General features: G+C 37.5%; 2 protein-coding genes across 2 annotated transcripts; both read left to right on the top strand.

Annotated features, from left to right (window-relative positions):
- Nucleotides 1–5,299: 5,299 nt before the first annotated feature.
- LOC144360016 (sodium-dependent glucose transporter 1A-like) lies at nucleotides 5,300–8,409 on the top strand. The gene is made up of 3 exons (XM_078012928.2): nucleotides 5,300–5,413; nucleotides 5,545–5,830; nucleotides 7,117–8,409. The coding sequence occupies exons 1-3, from the start codon at nucleotides 5,300–5,302 to the stop codon at nucleotides 8,340–8,342; spliced, it is 1,626 nt and encodes a 541-aa protein (XP_077869054.2). The 3' UTR covers nucleotides 8,343–8,409.
- A 10,633-nt stretch (nucleotides 8,410–19,042) lies between these two features.
- LOC144360015 (carbohydrate sulfotransferase 3-like) lies at nucleotides 19,043–20,804 on the top strand. The gene is made up of 2 exons (XM_078012927.2): nucleotides 19,043–19,180; nucleotides 19,368–20,804. The coding sequence occupies exon 2, from the start codon at nucleotides 19,379–19,381 to the stop codon at nucleotides 20,630–20,632; it is 1,254 nt and encodes a 417-aa protein (XP_077869053.1). The 5' UTR covers nucleotides 19,043–19,180; nucleotides 19,368–19,378; the 3' UTR covers nucleotides 20,633–20,804.
- Nucleotides 20,805–23,842: the final 3,038 nt, after the last annotated feature.

Genomic DNA, 23,842 nt, shown 5'->3' with positions numbered 1-23,842 from the left:
CTCTCAACTTAGGGTTGGACCATTTGATTTTTGAGGGGGGAGGTCAGAAACGAAAAAAAAAATTTGCAAAGTGAAGGGTTCTTCAAAAAAAAAATTCCTGCTTCACCAGTGTAAAAAAAAATATTTGTCACTATATGACTTCGGTAAAAAAATGTTTCCATCAGCTGTTGTCGTGTCATCTCTGAACACGGTAGATTCACTTTAATTACTGCGTCATAAAAATATAGTAATTCTTCCTGCCAAGATAAGAGGGCACATAGTACAAGAAGAAACTAGGTCATATATAAATGGATGTCAATAATTCTGGTTTGTGGATTAATTAATAGCAGAGGGAAAATTAATATCTGCATTTCAATATTAATTTCAAAAACAATTTCACTCTAGTTGCATTTAGATTGTATACCACATATGCTCTATTAGAAGAGCATCTCCAAAAGAAGCACATGTACGGCAACAATTGCATTGATTGTATACTGATTTATTAAAATATGATGTATTTTGACCATAGAAACACCTCTGTTATTTACACAAGAGCATGCGCTACTAATAGAGCAAATGCGGTATTGCATGCAACATCTCTGACAATTTAGCTGTTTTAGTTTAAATACATTTACAGACTAAAACAGAAACATTGTTAGAAAAGTTGCTTGCAATATTGCTGACTACTGTAAAATACCTTATTTTCTCATAAATTTATTTTCGCTGAAAACAGCTTTCTGGCATTGTGTGGATCTAATTTTCACTACGTTGTATTAAGACTCAATGCAACGTATAGAGAAAGCAGCATTTTCACTGGAATTTATTTTGCAGGAAATTGACTACAGGTAAAACAGGGAAAATAAAATGCCAGTGCAAATAAAGCATTCCACAGTATGTTATGTGACCACAATAATAGACAAGATGTATGTATGGAACCATGTCGTATTAAACAAGTACAAATAAAATAAATATCAAAGGAAGCTTAGAAAGAACTCTTGGGTGCTGAGAGTATTGGAGACACATTAAAATTAATTCAAAATTTAAGATTTGCTTTTCAAACAAGAAGCTTGGCAACTAATTTTTGTCTGCTATTTGAGATGCATAACATGAAAAAATGTGATTCACATTATCACAATTTATAATACATACAGAAAATACATTTCATTTTTCATCCATGGTTTTTATTCTAATTAGTTTCAGAGCACCTCTGCGATGAATTCAATTTAAATCTGATTTTTGTTTAATATCAGAAATGGGCTAATCATAGATAATCAATATGCATTAAACTAATCATGTCTGTTGATTACCTCAATGAACCAAATGAATTATTATACAAATTGAGAAATTAGTATGTATAGATTTAGGTCTGTATATTGTTCCAGGGTGCACATGTACAAAGTTTCATTATAATGTGATGTTTAATCATAACTAAATTAATTGAAAGCTGAAAAGTAAATTATTATAGATTTATATTAGTATAGATATTATATAATTATTATAGATGTATATAAACCTAAAACTAACTTAATCATCACATTGTGTTAGAGTATATATGTACCAAGATTCATTAAATTAAGATAAGTACTGTCACAGACCATCTATGTACGAAGTTTCATTGAAATGTGATTATAATCAAAAATTATGATTTATTATGCAAATTAAGTAATTAATATGATCTTAACCCAAAACTAATCAGGTCTGTGTATTGTCCTAGAACATCTATGTACCAAGATTCGTTGAAAAGAAATGAAGTCATAGTACTTGAAATATCAAAAGCTAAAAATTGAGTAATTACGGAAATTAGGTAATTAGTATATCTCATATTTGTCTGTGAATGTCCTATGTATCTATGGAAGTTTCATTGAAATGTGATGATTAGTACCTGAGATATCAGTGGAAAAGCGAAAATTGCCTAATGAAAACCTAATCAAATCTGCGTATTAGCCCAGAGCATCTATTCACCAAGTTTCATTAAAAACCAACATACCGTTCTTGAGATATCAGATCACACATACAGACAAGGTAACTGCAAAGACTCCCATTGTGTGCTTCGCACACGAGAGTCAAAAATAAATAAAATGTAATAAAATAAATATTAAAATAAATGAGAAATTTTTTTGTCAGCAAATGTTTTACATCACACTCTTACAGAGCAATCTCGTTCTGACCTACAATCCGACTCTCACCACCCACCTTATTCTCACCACCCACGTCACTTTCACCACTCACCTCACTCACACCTACTATCTCATTCTCACCACCCAACCCACATTCACCAACCATTCCACTCTCACCACCCTCCTCACTTTTACCAACCATTCCACTTTCACCACCCACCTCAATCACACCTACTATCTCATTCTCACCACCCAACTCACATTCACCAACCATTCCACTCTCACCACCCACCTCACTTTCACCAACCATTCCACAATCACCACTCACCTCACTCACACCTACCATCTCATTCTCACCACCCACCTTACTTTCACCAACCATTCCACTATCACCACCCACCTCACTCACACCTACCATCTCATTCTCACCAACCACCTCACTCATACCTACCATCTCATTCTCACCACCCAACCCACATTCACCAACCACTCCACTCTTACCACCCACCTCACTTGCATCAACCATTCCACTATCACCACCCACCTCACTTGCACCAACCATTCTACTGTCATCAGCCACTTTAGTACATGTAGCAGTCACCTGCATTTTAGCCCTTTTTGTTACAATGTCTGTGATCTGTTGTTGCTTTGTAACAGGATGTGGGGACGATGCACACTTTCTCTCCGACGAACCTTTTTAGTCCCAGTTCGGACGAAGTCCGAAAACGGTTCCGTCCGTCCTTCTGGATCCATTTATCAGACAGCCTTTGACCGATCTCGTTCAAACTTGGTATACAGACAATCTGCCAATTTTCGTTACGATTCAATTAAATATGGCTGACTGGCAGCCATTTTGTCCCTCAAATTTGCTAAATTCTGATATTTAAACGTGAACAGGGCGATTTCAATCAAACTTTGTATGGTGATCATGCATATTGGGTTATTGGTGCACGTCACTTTGTTTTCAAGATTCGGTCCAAAATGGCCGACTCACAGCCATTTCATTTTTTTTTTAATTTTTGTGCTGATTCCTCTGAAAGATATCGCCTGATTCACTTGAAAGTTTGTACATATGTACTATACTTCAAGACAATACAACACCATGTTTTTGTTTTGAGATTTGATCAAATTTGTCGAAATGGCGGCCATTTTGTTTAATATCTTAAATTCTGTAACGTGTCTGGAACTGTTTCCCGAAGCTGAATAGGGCGATTTCAATCAAACTTTATACGATGATCATGTATATTGGGTTACACATGCACGTCATATTTTTTTTCAAAATTTGGACCAAAATGGCCGACTGTTTTGTCTTGAGATTTGATCAAATTTGTCGAAATTGAGGGCACTTTGACAAAAAAACGTAAAATAGCAGTAAAATAGCAAGTCTTTTCTACCACCGTTGAAGAAAATGAAAAAAAATTTTGGATATCATGAACTCCTAAAAAAAAATTTGCAAGCAAACCTACTGATAAAAAAAAAATTCCATACACATAAAAAAAAAAAAAGAATTTGCCTTTCACTGAGCTGACCTTCCCCCCTCAAAAATCAAATGGTCCAACCCTTAATTTCTTACTTCAATTTGCGTCACATGTTATTTCAGTGAGAGGGCATAAAGTAGTGGCACTGTAAAGAACGTTATTTTACAGAACCAGCTGACCGTCTGATCATGACAGAATTATTGATCAAAGTGCATTATTCCTACTATCCTCGGGGCGGACATCCGGGCATTTTCTACCGCCTGGCAACCCTCGCGGTGAAAACAAAGACCAAAAACTCGCAGAAAACGGTACTTTGCGATGGTTGTTGAGAGTCCCCTGAAAAGTGTAACAAGATTAGCCCTACGTGTGTAACATATATGAATTTGGTTGTTCAGGATTACTTCAAAGTTGAGTTTGTGTTGTTTTCTCGAGTTTTCACCGGCTCCGCCGGCGTTCCACAGCAGCGCGCACAAAGCCCATAGAAATACGTGGTGCTTAAACAACTTGGACATATCACAGGGAGCCCAGGAACTATAATCAACTGTAATACGCAGTCCTCTATGAGCGGGGGGGGGGGGGTATCGGCTGGTATCTAGTGTAAGAAATAGACAAGGGATGAAGGCTCCAGCCAGCTCACATTTTTTAAACTCGAAAAAACAGACGAAAAGAATGAAAAATTAAATATAAAAAAAATACCAGGTTGAAGAATATTAGTTGCTTCTTCAAATTTCGCCAAAGCCCTACCTACATTTTACCGATATCTGCAGAATAAATCAAGAAAACTACACAAATTTACTTCATTTAGGAATTCCTAACGGTTTGCCCGAACGCACGGCACAGTTGGAGGCGTGGCCTGTTCAGCATTTGTCAACAACCAATCACAAGATGGTTACGAACCACATCGAGGTCACGACTCGGTTAGCCTCGCTCAACTGGTTCGTAACCAGTCTTGTGATTGGTTGTTGACAAATGCTGAACAGGCCACGCCTCCAACGGTGTCGTGCGGTCGGACTAACCGTTAGGAATTCCTAAATGGAGCCAATTTGTGTAGTTTTCTTGATTTTTTCTGCAGATATGGGTAAAATGTAGGTAAGGCTTTGGCGAAACACGAAGGAGCAACTAATATTCTTCAACCTGGTATTTTTTTTAGATTTTATTTTTCATTTTTTTCGTCTATTTTTTCGAGTTTAAAAAATGTGAGCTGACTGGAGCCTTCATCCCTTGTCTATTTCTTACACTAGATACTAGCCGATAACCCCCCCCCCCCCTGCTCATAGGGAGTGCGTACAGTTGATCATAGTTCCTGGGCTCCCTGTGGGACATATGCCGATTTGTAGACACGCAATCGACACGATGACCGACCAAAAGTGAATGAAAGACAGACGCGCCTCAACGTCTAGGTGTACCTGATTTTGTAGCAAAAATAGAAAACATTGTGGGCTATATTTGTCAATCATTCCTCTGATTTGCAGCCGATGTTTATATTTCTAGTTACAACTTATGTAAATGTGAAAACAAAGTGTGTAACCTATTGTAGTAAGTTATCAACATCTAGCACTACTTCAGCGTCAAATCAGTGCCTGGAATTGCTGTAATACTTATAATTGTTTATTTTACCCAATATTGTTTTCTATTTGTTATATCATGATTAATTAGAATATACGTAATACTTGATATATGTGTTTCGTCTGTGCATTCAAGGAAATTATGTTCTCGAAGTCAGAAATGGAGATTGATGTCAACAATGTTGTACATGAAAATAAAGTTGAACGAGTGGTCAACAAACCTATACATAAAATATTGTTGACCTTTCTTCTGTATGCTGCGTTCCTTGGTTTGGTATGTTATTTTATGTGTTTCAAGTACATAGTAAAAGGTAGAACGTGATAAGATTTTATGAATTTAGGTACAACTTTTGCGAAAATCAATTATATTAAAAATACTCTTCTTCAATTCACTAATGGTTTTAGGGTATGTGTGTTGGAGTACTTGGCCCAAGTCTGATTGATTTGCAGCTCCAAGTTGGTGTAGGAGTTGATACAATAGCTCTCATATTCACCGCTGGAGGAGCTGGTTACATGACCGGTTCAGTTATTGGTGGTATTTGCTTTGATCGATTTGAAAACCAAATACTTCTGGGTGTATCGCTACTTGGCTTGGCAGTGAGTGTATTTGTGATTCCATGGTGCAACTCGTTTGCATTGCTAATAGTGGTCAATGTTCTGCTTACAGTATCAGAAGGAATCATTGACACAGGTAAAGTATACTTTGTCTGCGATGTCAGAGATTATAACTTTTCTTACCATTTAGTCGCTGTGGGGTGGTGTTGACACACGCGATTTCAAACTGTATTTTAAAGGGCGGTGGTCGACGCGCTTCGCATGTGCGACATTTGTGTTGATAAACATTGAATCTCCCACAATCCAATGCGCTCTTCTAATAAAAAGTATGACCTTGACCTGTGAGCACAAATTACGGTCGGTGACTCCTTCGATACCTTCCAAAAATACCTTATTAAAGCTTGGTAACGTCTCATTTTGTACTCGTTGATCTGCGCAACAGTCAAAGACGCCATCTTTGCTTATATAAGACCCCTGATTGCAGTGATGAGGTTATTGCCATCATTGCTAGGTTGAATCCCGTGTTGTGTGTTGTAAAATAGGTTTTATGTACAATTTATTAGTTTGGTTGTCTCTGTTGGTAGATAGAATTGGTCACAAAGTCAATTGTAACTAAGTAGATTTATTCGAACCTTGACTATAGGATCCGTGGTACATCGTGGCCATTTCATAATGTAAATGTAATCTCATCCGTACAATTAATTAAATAAAAATTTACTAGTAGTATATTAGTCGTATTTGTGACTCGCTGTTAACATAACTCTGTACTATGGTATTGGTGATATATGAATTGGGTGCCATAGGATGGTACTTGATGGCCAACCAACCTAATCAAATATGCATTTTGCATTGTACGAGCACAGGGAGCCCAGGAACTATAATCAACTGTAATACGCAGTCTCTATGAGCGGGGGGGGGGGGTATCGGCTGGTATCTAGTATAAGAAATAGACAAGGGATGAAGGCTCCAGCCAGCTCACATTTTTTAAACTCGAAAAAACAGACGAAAAAAATGAAAAATAGAATATAAAAAAAATACCAGGTTGAAGAATATTAGTTGCTTCTTCGAATTTCGCCAAAACCCTACCTACATTTTACCGATATCTGCAGAATAAATCAAGAAAACTACACAAATTTACTCCATTTAGGAATTCCTAACGGTTTGCCTGAACGCACGGCACAGTTGGAGGTGTGGCCTGTTCAGAATTTGTCACAACCAATCACAAGACTGGTTACGAACCACATCGAGGTCACGACTCGGTTAGCCTTGCTCAACTGGTTCGTAAATATGTATATGAATTCAACAAACTGTTCAATCTACATACCTTAAGCAGATATGAAATAATATGGTGGCTGACTCATTAACATTTCTGGGCAAGTTGGTCACTTTTTTTTTCAAATATCGTTATACATTTTGTTGTAGGTGCTAACGTTGTTGGTGTTAACTTATGGAAAAATAAATCTGGATCCTACATGCAAGCTCTCCACTTTATATTTGCCGTTGGTGCCACCATATCTCCAATGATAGCTGGTCCATTTCTCACATCGCCACCACATCAGAGTGACCTTGTGGTGAATTCATCTTATGATGTAAGCATGACGATGCAGCCATCAACATCGGTGATTAAAATGAATACAAAAATAGAAGGGAAATTGCTACCAACAACGAGATATACTTTTGGCGATGGTGATGACATATTGCGCGTCTTACTGGAAACTACAACACCTATTGTAGAAACAAATAATGAATTCGAGAGAGATATTGAAAATGCCACATCTGCCAAAGAAGAAAACTATCACACCAACTACACATTTGACAATGGTATCATTTATAGCAATGACATAATTACCCAAAAAAGCTACATCTCACAACTTTGGATTCCATACACAATTATAGCTTTGTATAATTTCACTGTAGCTGTGTCGTTTTGCATGCTTTTCTGTAAAGGATCACGTAATCTGCGAATTAGAAAAGAAAGACCCTTATATTGTGACGCTAACAACAGGGGTCGTCGAAAACAGACTAGAAGGTTTCGTTTTACTTTACTCGGATTGTTAGTAATATTTTTTGGATTGTATGCGGGACAAGAGGTTGTATTTGGTAACTTTGTTTATACATACGCTATGGGATCACCACACGGATTCACAACACAGACTGCTTCTTATCTGAATTCACTATTCTGGGGATGCTTTTCAGTCTCAAGGGGATTGGGAATTGTAATTGCAATCTGTCTAACTCCTAATCAAATGCTCCTGATTGACGTGATTGGTCTTTGCATCTCCACTGGAATACTGTTATTATTTAGCCAACGATTTGTTGTAATGATGTGGGTTTCCACAGCACTGCTTGGGATTTTCATGGCAACGATATTTCCTACTGCTATTTCATGGGCTGAGCAATATATTACACTCACAGGAAAAGCAACATCTTCGTTTTTAGTTGCAGCATCGATCTCAGCCATGTCACTTTCTTTTCTTGTGGGTAAACTGTTTAAAGAAGTTGGTGTTGTGACATTGGCCTACGTGCTAATGGGCTTATCCATTGGTACATTGATAATGGATCTAATAATAGAACTCGTAGCACGGAGACATGGGAAACAATACACCAACGTGACTGTTAAGAATGAGGAAGATCTACGATTGTCTTGAAACCCTAGGCCATAAATGTAAATTTCAGTGATATGTTTGTAATTAAATATATCGACACATTTACAAACAGGAATTATTACACTCCTTTAAAATCGTCATTTACAACCTTAAAAAAATTCAATATGTCTATCATGATTTATATTTCAGCTTAATGGTGGTTGCCATGGCATCTACTGATAAAGGTTAAATTACTGATAAAGGTTAATGATGGGGCCAGATGGCGAAATCAGCCAAGACGTCTCATGAGTTTGCAACTTTTAAAGTGCCTGTGCAATGCCCACCCTCACGTGTCCCATTTTAGATCTGTGTCCCACTGAAATGGGCAGTTATTGATTTTTTTGCTGAAATTGATTACTCGTATCCAAGTAAATTTGGGATATTTCTCGTGTTGTAGCCACGCCCACTTATCCCGAAACGGTCGACTGTTTCCGGATTTCCGACTCTCGCCGAAAGTGCGCCACCAAATGCCAAAATGTGAGAGGAAGTCATACCCCTGAGCCGTAATAACACTGATCATTCAGTATACTTTTAAACGATATACATTTTTCGGTCGGCGTTTTTTGTACTGTTTTTGTCTATTTTATTTTTTTGACAGAGAGTTTTTAGATGTTGTGTTGTGGGCAGCTGCAGTGAAACGTATAGTCACAGTGTAAGTATTCACACGTTTCTAATAAATCCGAAGGTGCGACATCAGTGGAAGAAAGCCACTTAACCTCAGATTCCTTTTTTTGTGGAAAAACTGTTCTCGTCCATGAAAAAAACAACTAGGTTTAAAGAGAAACGCCGACAACATATACCTGGCGCAACACTTTTGAAAGAAATAGATTCCGGACCATGATCACCGAGGCGGATTTCAGAAGAGAGAGAGACGTCCGGCAAGTGTTTCAAATGAGTTGACTTTTTTGCCATCCTGATTATCGTTTTATAGAGACCATTTTGTCCCTGTTAAGTAAAAGGTAGCAATAATTTTGACAGTGACACGAAAACGGAGCGTCGACAAACAGGAAATTACACAGCCCTTACACACTGCTAATTGTTTTCATTTTCGAAGGCTAAAAGTTTCTAAATTGTTTGATGATTGGTGTTGAATGTCGAATTCACACCTCTGTTCTTTTTTTACCTCCATGCTTGCAGCTTGATCTGCGCACAGTCCCTCTATCATAGTGATAGAGGGACAGTGATCTGCGTAATAATTTATGAAATAAGAATCCGGGCTTGGTCAATGTGTTTCCACCACATAAAGTTTTAATATGATGTTATAATTATGACAATCACGCCATGGATCACGCTAACTCGAATCCACTCTGAATTTATCTGTATGTGTGTCGATCGATCTCGATTATTTTTGTTATCCAATTAAACGCCGCTTTTAACGCACTTGCCCTCGTCGTGACCCGACGCGTTCGCATATTTCAACAAAATTTCAATTTATTTCCACGCGGCTGTCATCTATTTAGTAACTGTGATTTGTCGTTTTTTTAATTATTAGTTCCCGTTCGGACGTAGTCCAAAAACGGGGACTTATGTTTTGCCCTGTGTGCGTCCGTGCATGCGTCCGTGATCACCTGTATCTCGAACATGCATGGACCGATTAAGTTCAAACTTCACTCATATGTCATGAATTTGTTTTTGCTATCTGTTGACCGACTTAATTAGTTGATTATTAGCTGAATTGCTGTGTTATGTCTGTCATCGTTTAGGTCTATTTGAAGTTTTGGACGGAACTTGGCTCAGTGATTTGGAACTAATTACCAGATATCCGTCGTGATTCTGACAGTTGGTATCCATAGTTATTAATGTAGTGAACGATTAATCAAAAGATATGACGTATTCAGTACTTAGTGTGATTGGCTTTATGATTGAAGGTTACGCCCTAGAGTCTTTTACTGTTTTGTAATTGGTTAGAGTTGTGAAAATGAATAAAGAGAGTTTGAGTTGGTCTTGGGGAGCACACACAGTCACTTGGGGGCTGAAAATCAATAAATACTAATTTTTAAAAAAAATCATCCGCTATACGTATATAAATAAACAAGTTGTGAAACACGGCACTTAGTAAATCGACACCCTGTCGGTTTCAAATGTCGATTTCTTACCTTAAAATGCGAAACAAAAATTTTAGAGGGGATCAGGTGTTACGTTAATAACCATTGTTCATAATCGCTAACTTGGTTTTATTCAAAACTGCACAAATCCCGCGTTTTCTGATGACATCCGACGATTTCATGAACGAAAATGATTGGCTGAAAATGAGTATGCGCATTTGATTTACCCAGAACTCTGTGCGAATCCCCCTTGATTCTGGCTGCTGGTCATTTTCGTTCATGAAATCGTCGGATATCATCAGAAAACGCGGGATTTGTGCAGTTTTGAATAAAACCAAGTTAGCGATTATGAACAATGGTTATTAACGTAACACCTGATCCCCTCTAAAAATTTTGTTTCGCATTTTAAGGTAAGAAATCGACATTTGAAACCGACAGGGTGTCGATTTACTAGGTGCCGTGTTTCACAACTTGTTTATTTATATACGTATAACGGATGATTTTTTTTGAAAATTAGTATTTATTGATTTTCAGCCCCCAAGTGACTGTGGGAGCACAGCACGATAGACGCAGTAGAGAGAGACGCAGTCGAGAGTCCAGTCGAGGGGCGAGCCTTGAGGCAGTCCAGTCTTGGGCGAGTCTTGGTTCAGCCTTGTGAGAGTCTTGGGGACTTGTCCCCAGGGCGCTGTGTCTTATCGGGTGCTCCAAAAGATCGACTAAGACGAGAGCTGAAACGTATTTCGTTGTGTGTGGCTTATTTGACTGTAAAGTTAAAGTGACTTTCCCGATCCCGTACCTCAAGGGGACGAGATAGAGAGACGAGACGAGTTTCCCCCCTGACAAGTGTGGAGAACCCCGAGAGATGAGAATTTACCCCTGACACATACATCACACATTATATATAGGACATATGCACATGATTTTTTTTTCATGATCCAATTAACGATAGCCGAATAGCGGCCATTTTAAAGCCGAAAATGCATCAAAATCGCACATTTTTACCATTCCGGACCCGGATCTCAGTTATGCATGGACGGATTTTGTTTAAATTTGGTACATACATTAAACATAATAGGACCTTGATGCACGTCATTTTTTTGGATCGAGTTTGAAATGGCCGACTGGCGGCCATTTTGTTTTAAAGAATTCAGTTCTGGATCCGTATCTGAGACATGCCTGGATTGGTCAAGTTCAAAATTCACACACACAAGGTACATCATGTCACAAATATGTATGTGCATTTGTTTCATGATCTCATTAACGATAGCCAAATGGCGGCCGCTCAAAAGCCGAAAATGCATTGAAATCGCACATTTTCACCATTCCGGACCCGGATCTCAGTTATGCATGGATGGATTTTGTTCAAATTTGGTACATACATTAAACATAATAGAACCTTGATGCACGTCATTTTTTTTTCGGATCTAGTTTGAAATGGCCGACTGGTGGCCATTTTGTTTTAAAGAATTCAGTTCTGGATCCGTATCCGAGACATGTCTGGATTGATCAATTTCAAACTTCACACACACATGGTACATCATGTCACAAATAGATATGTGCATTTGTTTCATGATCCGCTTAACAATAGCTGAATGATGGCCATTTTAAGGCCGAAAATGCATCAAAATCACGTAAATCATGGATGGATTTTGTTCAGATTTAGTACAATGTGTTTTATATATGCAGGTGCATTTCGGATCAGATTCGGACCACTGAAAGTGGTCTGAGATTTCGGTCATGATCTGCTTTGAATGTATTTGTCACTCAAATATGAACGGAACGGGGACGTGTCATTCACAATGACTTGTTTTATAGTGATCACTATAGTCTAATGTTTAGAATGTCAAAATATGTTCTCTTTTATTTTAATTTTGAAAGTTTTACTCAGACGATCGATGAAATACAACAGTGTAGTGACGTGCCTAGTAACCTGCTAAATAACGAGATAATTCCGACGTCAAATTCTATTTTGTCCAGCGACAGCGTACAAACGTGCGCCGGTAACTGTGACGACCACGGTGACCAGCTACACCAGAACGGACATATTTAGCATCTAACTCAACCCCATGCAACAAAAATTGATACTATGTATTCACTATGGTCCACTCCTCCTCGGCGGACAAGTACATAAGTGAAAATTTAGTCAAAGACGAGAAAACTTCTCAAGAAATTTGCCTTATTTACACGTATCAGCAATGCAAGCTGCCATGCGACTTCCCCTTCTGACGTCGCAAGGGGAATTTCTGTATGCAAATAAGAAGCTAATGAGGAGCCTCGTTTTAAAATACACAACAATAAAGTTGCCGTAGATTGAGTTTAAGACACATTTTTTCACTCAAATAAAATAATTCATGCTTAGAAACATAAAAGATAATAATATTTATGTATCAATGGATAATTTTAGGCGTGAAAATAGCAGCCATTTCACAGGCACTTTAAGATTACACAGTACGATGGTCGTAACCCCAAACCAATGGTGTTTGCGATTCTAAACTCATGCGGTATCTTTGTGGAATGTTATTGCAAGACTATTAAACCCATAAATATAAATTGACGTTGACAATATGATAGTAGTTTTCTTAATAGCTTGACGATTAATCAATTGATTATGATGTGTAAAACTTTCATGTGATTGGTTGTTTGTTTGAAGGCAAGGCCTTGGAGTCTCTTATACTGATTGTAATTGGCTAATGAGTGACTAGTAATAAAGAGTGATTTAAAGCTGTCTCGGGTGAAAGCTGGGGAGAAGCGGAGAATCATATGGACATAAACGGAGCTTGAGTGTGTTTTTGTGAGTCCAGCGTGGGGATCAATCGAATCCCGGTTACCTAAGTGAAAGGTTTTCAAACATTAAAAATACCTATCACATGTCAATAAATCTCCTCTAAGTTGTCATTACAATTGATAGAGTACTGTACTCTTCAAATGTATGTATTCATTGAGTTATACAGTGACCACTCTCATTAATCTTAGCTAACACTCTCTCTTACATGCACTGGAGTGAATAATATTCATGAAAGCCAAGTGTTAGATATGCTATCAACTATAATAATTGTCATGGCATGTGCAATAAAACAGTTGCACTAAACATAAATATATCCTGGAATATTTCAATTTGCATCTTTGTCATCAAACATTTTTAAATGTTTTCAGATAGTACTTCTGATATACATGACATTCCATAACAGGTGATTTTCTGTTCAACTGAGAGATCTCGCGAGTTGCACAAAAAAAAACCGCACGCCAAACGTCTGCCGCAAAAATAGAACGATTAGATTTTGAACTCAAATTTCTTTATTTCGTAGTTCACATTGAAAGGCCGGTCTTCAACAGGGGAATATTACATTTTAGTATTCTTACTACATCGAAGTTGACCATCATCAAATGTGTACAGCACATTATTAAGCATGGAAATATCCCCCAAATTACTTTCGCGTTTGTCGAATCCCACGCAATGTTTGTCGCCACTACGACGCTTTTACCTTTGTTTGTCATGTTTTTACATTCGAATTCAAGCATAATGCGGGATCTCACAGAGAACGGAAAATGGTTTATTGTGGATAATATGGTGGATTTGTGTTTACATATACCGGTACATCGTGGAAATTGGATTGTATATAGATGCATCTTTGTGTATGCCATGTCTGAACAACCATTCTGAAAGCCATGTTTTTTTCATGTGTGTGTAATATAACAAATCAATTTACATAGTTCGTTGATCTGATGACATACACTTCTACCGTATTCACTGATATATTCCACTCATTCAATGTACGTGTGTTTGTTGACATACACTTCTACCGTATTCACTGAATCAGATATATTCCACTCATTCAATGTACGTGTATTTGTTGATCTGATGACATACACTTCTACCATATTCACTGATATATTCCACTCATTCAATGTACGTGTGTTTGTTGATCTGATGACATACACTTCTACCGTATTCACTGATATATTCCACTCATTCAATGTACGTGTGTTTGTTGATCTGATGACATACACTTCTACCATATTCACTGATATATTCCACTCATTCAAAGTCCGTGTATTTGTTGATCTGATGACATACACTTCTAAAGTATTCACTGAATCAGATATATTCCACTCATTCAGTGTACGTGTGTTTGTTGATCTGATGGCATACACTTCTACCGTATTCACTGATATATTCCACTCATTCAATGTACGTGTATTTGTTGATCTGATGACATACACTTCTACCGTATTCACTGAATCAGATATATTCCACTCATTCAATGTACGTGTATTTGTTGATCTGATGACATACATTTCTACCGTATTCACTGATACATTCCACTCATTCAATGTACGTGTATTTGTTGATCTGATGACATACACTTCTACCATATTCACTGATATATTCCACTCATTCAATGTACGTGTATTTGTTGATCTGATGACATACACTTCTACCGTATTCACTGATATATTCCACTCATTCAATGTACGTGTATTTGTTGATCTGATGACATACACTTCTACCGTATTCACTGATATATTCCACTCATTCAATGTACGTGTGTTCGTTGATCTGATGACATACACTTCTACCGTATTCACTGAATCAGATATATTCTACTCATTCAATGTCCTTGTGTACCGTATTCGCTGATATATTCCACTCATTCAATATACGTGTGTTCGTTGATCTGATGACGTACTCTTCTATCGTATTCGTTGATACATTCCACTCATTCAATTTACGTGTGTTTGTTGATCTGATGACATACACTTCTACCGTATTCACTGAATCAGATATATTCCACTCATTCAATGTACGTGTATTTGTTGATCTGATGACATACACTTCTACCATATTCACTGATACATTCCACTCATTCAATGTACGTGTATTTGTTGATCTGATGGCATACACTTCTACCGTATTCACTGAATCAGATATATTCCACTCATTCAATGTACGTGTGTTTGTTGATCTGATGACATACACTTCTACCGTATTCACTGAATCAGATATATTCCACTCATTCAATGTACGTGTGTTTGTTGATCTGATGACATACACTTCTACCATATTCACTGATATATTCCACTCATTCAATGTACGTGTATTTGTTGATCTGATGGCATACACTTGTACCATATTCGCTGATATATTCCACTCATTCAGTGTACGTGTATTTGTTGATCTGATGGCATACACTTCTACCGTATTCACTGATATATTCCACTCATTCAATGTACGTGTATTTGTTGATCTGATGACATACACTTCTACCATATTCACTGATATATTCCACTCATTCAATGTACGTGTGTTCGTTGATCTGATGACATACACTTCTACCGTATTCACTGAATCAGATATATTCCACTCATTCAATGTACGTGTATTTGTTGATCTGTTGGCATACACTTCTACCATATTCACTGATATATTCCACTCATTCAATGTACGTGTGTTTGTTGATCTGATGACATACACTTCTACCGTATTCACTGAATCAGATATATTCCACTCATTCAATGTACGTGTATTTGTTGATCGGATGGCATACACTTCTACCGTATTCGCTGATATATTCCACTCATTCAATGTACGTGTGTTTGTTGATCTGATGACATACACTTCTACCGTATTCACTGAATCAGATATATTCCACTCATTCAATGTACGTGTATTTGTTGATCGGATGGCATACACTTCTACCATATTCACTGATATATTCCACTCATTCAGTGTACGTGTGTTTGTTGATCTGATGACATACACTTCTACCGTATTCGCTGATACATTCCACTCATTCAATGTCCGTGTGTACCGTATTCGCTGATACATTCCACTCATTCAATGTACGTGTGGAAAAGGTCCCATGTGCTTTCGGCAGTTTGGTACTACTTTCTCAACATAATTACATAAATAGTAGTTTTTTATTTGCCTCCTTATCGGAGTATCAGTATTATGTGAATGGTGTGCCAATAACAGAATCAGCGAGTGCGAGTTCTCATATAATTATGTCAACAGTTTAACGTCTACAAAATAAATTTGTGCACTTCTTTCCGCAACATGATCGGTCAACGTGTGAACACACAGATTATATGGCGCCCTCTATTTATTTGCTTCATACATATCATCTATATTTTTATGACATTTAACACCGTTTTATTACATACGTACCCGTTTCACAGTTTTGTATGAAATTGTGGAAGAACAAACAATCAAAAACTTGACTCTGATTGACGTGATTGGTCTTTGCATCTCCACTGGAATACTGTTATTATTTAGCCAACGATTTGTTGTAATGATGTGGGTTTCCACAGCACTGCTTGGGCACTATTTCATGGGCTGAGCAATATATTACACTCACGTCGTCGTTTTTTTGTTTTTTTTTTGTTTTTTTTTTGTGGCATCATCAATTTCAGCCACGTGACTTTCGTTTCTTGTGGATAAACTGTTTAAAGAAGTTGGTGTTGTGACATTGATCTACGTTTTTTATGACCCATTGATAATAGATGTGATAACAGAACTCATGGCATGTAGAAAGCGATACACTAACGTACACATTAGAAACAGGGAATGAGTATTTTTATTTCACGCCAAATGGCACAAGGTTTTATTTCATTTATATCACATTTTTTTGTTACTCTTGTTCCACCGACAGAGCAATATATGTGGTATTCTAAATAATAATGAAGTTAGGACCCTCTGACGACGTGTTCCAAATACAGTGCCTGCTCTTTTATTTCCATACGTTGCATCCAATATGTATGTATATTTCATTGAACGGTTTCTAGGGAGTTTAATTATTACACTGACCCCACGAGAATCTCATCAAATGTTACATATTTGTAAAGTCTTTAACAATTGTGCAATAACTATATTGAAAAATCGATATCTGTCGAACAGTAAAAATATGCTAATTTATGTAAATCTGCTAATTCTCATTTATTATATATAGTATATGTACTGCAGACCGTGCATTTTATCACTCCATTTATATTGTTGAATTATGTTTTTTTTTCATATTCGAATAAAAAGTTACGTTAAATCGCGGTGGTCGTCGCGCAGCGCATGTTCAAATTTCGTGTAAATAAACAATACTGTCGCATACGACTTGTTTACCACTTCCGTGTGACTGAGAATGTTCTAGAACCGTACTGTGTCTGGGTGGAATTTTTAGAAGTTGGTTGAATAGGTAATAGGACACTGTAGAAAGCAATAGAAGGTAATTGAACACTCTAGAAATTTGTAGTAAGTTCCAGACTCATTATGTATGCTGATGTAATGGTCTATTTATAGACAGTGTGGGTATATATAGGGGAGTTGTTCAGCACTGAGATCGGATCGGAGATCTTGTTGAATTGTATTGGAGTTTAAGTATCTAGTTATTGGAGTAGTGGAGTTTTACCGCGTTATTGTACTTGATGTTTGCAGAGTATAATAATACCAGTACCAGTTGAAACCTCATCTGTTGGCTCCGTGTTCGTATTTTGTCATCGCCGCCAAGTCTTTTTGTTACTATTGCCATTTTGGTATTTGAACCATCACACCTGTACTATACCAATTACGGTAATATTACGTTGCGTGTGACAAATACACGCGTTGTATACGTCGTTATGAGTCCCACATCGAACAGGACGCGGCGTGACGACTGCCGCCCTTTAATATTCTAGCACAAACTTGATGCAAAACTATGCAAATTAGTCACGTGTTTGTCCGATTCCATTACTTGACGCACTTATATGTTGGAACCTCATTCCCAATAGACAATATCAGCAATCGTTGGCAAGATCTTCCTTCCCAGATATCTTGTGAAATCCATAATTTATATTTAGTATTATTTCATATGCTAATTACTTCGAATTACATGAAGACATAATAGAGATTTCAGTGGTATTCCAATTCTATACAGCTTTAAGAACATATACCAAATATTGTAATTATCTGTAGTATATAACATCAAAAAATTTAGTGGCATATAAAAATGTTTTATTAATTTCAGTGACGATAGAGTGCACTGATAGAGTCAACAATACATAAACAACTTACTTTACAAGTTTGATATGATGAGATCAAAATAAAATATTAAAACGAACATCACTGGTTTGTGCACAATTTGTGCTTATCTATTAGTTGAATATAACCACGATTTCATGTACTTATCTGTGATCTTTTTTTAATCTGTATATGATACAGTAAAGGGTGATCACCAACCAGATGTTGCACACAGCAACGTCACACACTAAACCACTACATAAATTACTAAAAACAACATATGTACTGCACGTCTACTCCGCATTAAGGGTTACGTAGGTAAACAGTAAAATAGAGCTTACACAATCATATAAAGAATTGTGGGAAATAGTGAGCAACATTTATATACGAAACAGATATTAAATGGGGTGGGTAGAAGTGTCAGTCACTATTTAATATTTATATTTATATTAAAATATACATATCGAGTGAAAAGTGAAAACAACACGTTCTGTATACATCTACGTGAACAAATTCTCTCTTGATTTCAAAAGGTCAACCCTTCTCTTCTTCGATAATATGTTGTTCATAGTTTACGTCAGAGATCTCTTTGCTAACATGCCCAATAACAATAACACCTTCACAAAAATGTTGCTCACCACTTATCCAACCTTCCCAGGATTGAATGGTTGTCTATAATATACAACACGCACCGTATAATATGGTTGATGACCCATGAGTGTTGTACAGCTGTGCTTCTTCGACGTGTTAGCGAGGCAGTGTTTAATTGATATACTGGTCCAGCACCTATGGTTGGGTTGCGTTCAAACTGGGTATGTATATTGATATAGTCGTAGTCGTAGTGTAAATACGACCATCACTTCGTGTCGAAAATAAGATAACATCGCTTTATTGATCTAGGTTGTTTGGAAGGGAAGTACGATTCAAAATTACAATCAAAACAGTATATTTAATATGGCGACGCAATTATTTAATATATTTATGTTTATTTATTCACAGAGGACTATATAATGATACACACCATGATGCGAAAAATGTTGTTTGGTGTACTGTTAGTTTCCATAGTAACTGTTGCATATAACATTGTGTTTAGAGAGGGTCAGCAAACTCGAAGGTTACCCTCAAGTTACTATGCAATGGAAGAGCAGTCGTCTAGGAAGAGTCGTGTCGCTGTCAAAACCGACATTCCGGAAACAGAAATGGATTCAAACACCGATCCACAATATACGCAGGAAAACCTGGCTGTGACAACAACAGTTGTGTCGGTGACGCAACAGGAGAACGAAGATGACGTCACACTGAATGAAGGGCAAACAGCAAATTCCCCAGTGAGATTAACCGGAACTAGTCACGTGCGTTTACTAGTGCTTGCTAGGATGACAACAGGATCAAAAGCCATTTCTAGATTTTTCAGCGGTCGTCCAGATTTTTTTTACGCATACGAGCCGGGACATATGCTATTAAAGTTCGTATTTAATGGCAACGTCCAAGATGACGGACATGCAAACCTCGAACGAATACAGGTCAACCTTCGCGATTTGTTGCACGGTATTTATCATTGCAACCTGACCAATCATCCGTATTTCATACAGGGATTCAACGTAAAGTCATCTGTTTACAAAAGGCGTGCTTTTCTCACCAAGCTACCGATGCCAATCACTGAGGAGACCCTAACAGGCATATGCAAGTCAAGGGATCACGTGATTGCAAAAGTTGTTCGAATGACCGATTTAATGCAGTTCACGCAAATGTTACAAAATGATGACGTCAAAGTGTTGTTCTTGGCACGTGATCCACGAGGGATGGCGGCCTCCAGACACAAGAGATTCCTGCACGCGATTGACACCCATGTCAACAAATCAGCAGACGGAGTTCGTCCTTTACACCCCAGACTGGTGGATTATGTAGTGGAACATTGTCAGTGGTTGGAAACGAACTATAAAGCTATAACAGAAGGTTCTACTTGGCTACAAAACAACGCCATGCTAGTACGCTATGAAGATATGGCCATGTATCCGTATAAAGTTGTACCCAAGATGCTCCAGTTCGTGGGAATCAATGGTAGCTCCCCAGCGGAGGGATATGCGCCTCATGCTGACTCCGTCTCTAAGTGGCGGAACTATTTCTCGTTTGACGAAGTGAAAGCAATACAAGATCTGTGCTCAGATCGGTTATATAATATGTTTGGATGGAAAAAAGTTCAATATAAAAGCGATTTCAACGACGAGACAAACACGTTTTTTGGACCGATACCGAAATTATAAATAAAAAAGGCGAGAAAAAAAGATTCAGTAAGAAATGTATCCAATCCAAATTCACCGTCTGCAAAGGGCATACAAGTACAAGAACACAAAACAGTAAACAACAAACAAACATACAACTGGCATAATGCATGGTTTAATAAATCAGTCGTGTCCCTCTAAGCATACAAGTAAAGTATTTTTTCAAGAGTTCGCATATTTTAAAGTTTCCGATGTCTAGCTAAAAAAACTATATGTATAACACAGCTACATGCTATTGATAGTTATTGTACCCCTACTCGTACGTTATTTGGAATTAACGACTATTTTTAGACCGAGGCCCGGTAAATGTCCAAGACGCGAGGCTCCGAAATGTGGCCTTTAATTCCCGGTACATGACAAAGAATAGTAACTTTACTTTGCCACGATATCTCGATATATGCAAAGAATTTCCGACTATTAAAGCGGGAGGGTCGTCATCTGCGCACTCGCGGGAATTGAGTCCCAAGCGACGATAACAACACACGCTAAAACGCAAAGGATCATGGGTAAACGTTTGTTTGTAAACAATGACACGCTATGGCCATCTGACGCATGCGTAGGTGACGACACTCCCGCTTTAAAGCACAGACAGACGAAAATTTCCTAAATGTTCATACACTTCTAAATTGAGGTCTACATTTACTACAGTGCGCGACTAAAAAGTGTGGATGTTATAAGCGTTTTATAGATAAACAAATTTAAATAGCTGTTAAAATTCTGATTGACCAACCCAGCTAAGGTTTTGTGACATTATACATAGTACATAATTATAGTTAGTACATCAATGTCGTTCAATCAGAAAACACTTTAACTTGAACACTCAGCGACGAATTTCTCATATGTTGAGCTAATCTTACAAAATAAAACAAATCAATATCAAACGATCGGGCAAATGATTGCACTGAGTCGCAAATTTCCATACTCTGACAGTATTATATTACATTGTATATACACCTATTTCGATTATTTATTTTATTTATTAACTAATAACAACCTACTGGAGGAGGTTAAAGATTACAAATTTACATATAAAATTTTCCGACTCCCAGTGAGGAACAGGTATCATTCCATTAACTGAAATGTCCTACTTTTCCAATTTTCCTATATATCCATATATCTGGTATCTTTTTAAAATTCGGTCAGGGCGATACTAGTATGATGTTTACCACCAACGCATTCTTTTTTTGTTACCGATTAACCAAACCCGCTTACAGTGGCCACTACATACCACTCTATGCACTATGCGCATATACGTACAATCATCTAAGGCTTCACGAGAACGTCGTCATTCATCGGTGAAAATGCAAAATACGTCGACGGCTCGCATCTATTTGGACTTCACGTTGTTTTATTCAATCTTTGCGTAGTACCTTCATCAAAGATAGACGTACGTATCTCTAGAACACTACAGCTTAGTCTATTATATTCAAAATCGACGACAGTATAACGTGAACTGTTGTTCACCCCATAAGTAAATTGTGACGTGCTCTACTCGTACACGTGTAAACGGCATGTTTGGGAAATACGAATATTCTTGAAACGAAATAGGAACCAAACTAAACGTGGATAAATGTCCATCGTCCCATCGTTCAAACAACGGAATACAGCTGACCAATCATGGGAAAGAAAGAGTCAGAGTTTGTAACTAAGGGACTGACGAAGTCCAAGAATGACTTTGAAGTCGTAGTTCGAACATGTAAGGAACTGGAGTATATTATTGAGAAGTACCTAGCGGGCCAGGGAACGGGACTCCACCAGCTCACAAACAGCGTACAGGAGGAAATATCGCCATATCTCGCGAGAAAATTACACTACATTGCAACAATACGAAACAAAATTGTACATGAACCGGATTTCAACTCCATGCCGGACAGGAAGAGCTATATCGAAGCCTTCAACGAGGTACAAAAGGAATTGGCGCAGACAATTGAACAATCTCACAGCGTACTGTATGATGAAAAGAAGAAAAAGTCATCTAGATGTATCATTATGTAGGAATTAGATTATGCAGGTATAACGGAAATGACGTATTTGGCCATTCATTGATATGTATACAACATCATTAAACATTAGATAGCACACAGTCCCTCTATGGAGCGAGGGTGGATAATATAAAAAAAACAGTTTTGTTTTTAGTTTGCTTGTTTGAAGTTGATTGATTGATATTGGCAGTAAATAAATATGTAGTGCACAATTACAATAATATAGGTGTGCCGATATAGTTTCAGAAATGTTAATGAGTGGGTGTAGGATAACCTTATTAAAAAAACATACAATCTGTAACATAATGTATATTTGTTGTGAACATATCAGGGCTTGTGTGTGCGAAGTAAGTGAGTACAAACTAAACGCTAGGGTTTTTTGAAAATGCAAACTGTGCATTGAGGATTTTTACAGTTATTTACTTTTGAAATATATGTAGAGTGGGTATGTCAACTCAAGTGGACATATGGCCTAAACTGGTATTGTAAATACAATTTAGATTAAAGGGCGATAGTCGTCGCCCCACTTATGCATGAGATATGTGGGTCTCATATAAACAAAGATGGCGACTTTGACTTTGACAAACTGAGACATTACCAAGCTATAATTGGGTATTTTTTAGTTGATTGGAAGGTATCGAAGGATTCGCCGGCGGTAATTAATGCAAGTCACGCCCAGGTCAAACCTCATACTTGTGATTTCCATGAGAAGAGCGCATTGGATTGTGGGAAAATCAATGTTTATCAACACAAATGTCGCATATGCGCACTGCGACGACCACCGCCCTTTAAGAATTATAATAATCATTATACATCTGTCACTGTAACAACTCAAGTTACAGCATGCCATAATTTTGTGGTATTGCACTGAGTATTTTCATCCTACCATATTAGGAAATGCAAATTCCAAATATGGAGCGATTATGCGCATGAGCGTCCTCTAATAATAAAAACAAACATGGCAGCCCCCAGGAAGAAGTTCGCTGAGTCTGTTCTAAACTTTTTGGATTTCAGGATTTCCATGATGTATCCTTGGGAGGAAAAGACAGTACACCGTCGCATCGACCTCCACTGTGTCGGCCGATATTCCCACTGTACTTTCTTCACACATACTTTTTGGTATCATTGTAATAACCTCATATTATTGCAACTATATATTATATTTGATATCAATAGAACAGTTATAAACAAGTTACTCATTCATTGTCAT

Source organism: Saccoglossus kowalevskii, chromosome 16 (assembly GCF_978046115.1).
Source record: "Saccoglossus kowalevskii chromosome 16, keSacKowa6.1, whole genome shotgun sequence".
Classification (NCBI taxonomy): domain Eukaryota; kingdom Metazoa; phylum Hemichordata; class Enteropneusta; family Harrimaniidae; genus Saccoglossus; species Saccoglossus kowalevskii.
This window is presented reverse-complemented; position numbering and strand designations above follow the sequence as displayed.

What these genes read in the sequence shown, in the direction of transcription:
- LOC144360015 (XM_078012927.2), top strand. Translation starts at nt 19,379, where the DNA reads ATGATACACACCATGATGCGAAAAATGTTGTTTGGTGTACTGTTAGTT.
- LOC144360016 (XM_078012928.2), top strand. Translation starts at nt 5,300, where the DNA reads ATGGAGATTGATGTCAACAATGTTGTACATGAAAATAAAGTTGAACGA. An exon ending in ATGCTGCGTTCCTTGGTTTG is followed by an intron (nt 5,414 to 5,544) that starts GTATGTTATTTT and finishes TAATGGTTTTAG; the next exon opens with GGTATGTGTGTTGGAGTACT. An exon ending in AGAAGGAATCATTGACACAG is followed by an intron (nt 5,831 to 7,116) that starts GTAAAGTATACT and finishes ATTTTGTTGTAG; the next exon opens with GTGCTAACGTTGTTGGTGTT.